The sequence below is a fragment of the Myotis brandtii genome, unplaced genomic scaffold (genome assembly GCF_000412655.1).
Source record: "Myotis brandtii unplaced genomic scaffold, ASM41265v1 scaffold907, whole genome shotgun sequence".
Classification (NCBI taxonomy): domain Eukaryota; kingdom Metazoa; phylum Chordata; class Mammalia; order Chiroptera; family Vespertilionidae; genus Myotis; species Myotis brandtii.
In genome coordinates this window covers 894792-895688 of record NW_005371734.1, presented here as the reverse complement: position 1 = coordinate 895688, position 897 = coordinate 894792, and the positions used below count along the sequence as shown (strand labels likewise).

General features: G+C 33.8%; 1 protein-coding gene across 1 annotated transcript in view; it reads left to right on the top strand.

Moving 5' to 3' along the window:
• The window catches only part of FAM3C (family with sequence similarity 3, member C), a 35352-nt gene that overhangs the window by 14789 nt on the left and 19666 nt on the right, over positions 1 to 897 (top strand). Inside the window, exon 3 of the mRNA XM_005885488.2 lies at positions 260 to 289. Within this exon, the coding sequence (XP_005885550.1) occupies positions 260 to 289 (30 nt within the window). The remainder of the gene's footprint in view (positions 1 to 259; positions 290 to 897) is intronic.

Below are 897 nucleotides of genomic sequence, written 5' to 3'. Positions count from 1 at the left end.
ACCCTCAACTTCCCTCCCCTTCTGGCCTGATCGACCCTAACCACTTCTGCCTTGGCCCCACCACCATGGCTTTGTTCAGAAGGACATTCGGAAGGTCTCCCGGTCTAATTAGCATATTACCCTTTTATTAGTATAGATATACTGAGCTATATTCAAACATTTTTATTTTTATAGGCCTGTTAGCTCTAAATATGTTTTAAAAGTGGATACTTGCCAATAGCCTTATTCCTACTAACAAAGATAACTTTATTTTTCTTAGCAAGGTCAGCGTTGGACACAGCTGCGCGTTGTAAGTATTTCATCCCAATAATTTGCAGATGATTTATTCTAGTTTTTTTCTTAGGCATACGAGAACTTATATTCCAACAATGGAGATAGTTCAGTGTGAGCAAAAACTTTTAGAAATTGCTTTCTGAAGTTACAAGGATGATATTCGATTGGATAGCCCACTATTCTTGGTATTTACTCATAATGAATATTGTTTTTCATTAATGTTTTTAGCTTCACTATCTTAAGTACAGGAAGTGTGTAAAAGAAGAACTAGTTCTTGAGCAGATTATTCAGCAATGCATTAGGCTTTTTAGTTTGTAACCATTTGTTGTGCATGTATGCATTGAAAATGCAAAGTAACAATTCAAACCTACCCCTCTAGCCTGAATTTAAACCATAAACTTAAAAATAATTAGATAACATATATTTACCCTCATCAAGATCATATTATTTGATTCATTTATGTCAATTTTTAGCTTGTTTCCTCAGTGCTTTTGTTTTATTTAGAGGCTCAGGCTCTTTGAAACCCCCAGAAAAAAAAAAAAATCCTAGCATGTGTTTTTTGTTTTGTTTTGTTTTAAAATATATTTTTATTGATTTCAGAGAGAAAGGGAGAGAGATAGAGAG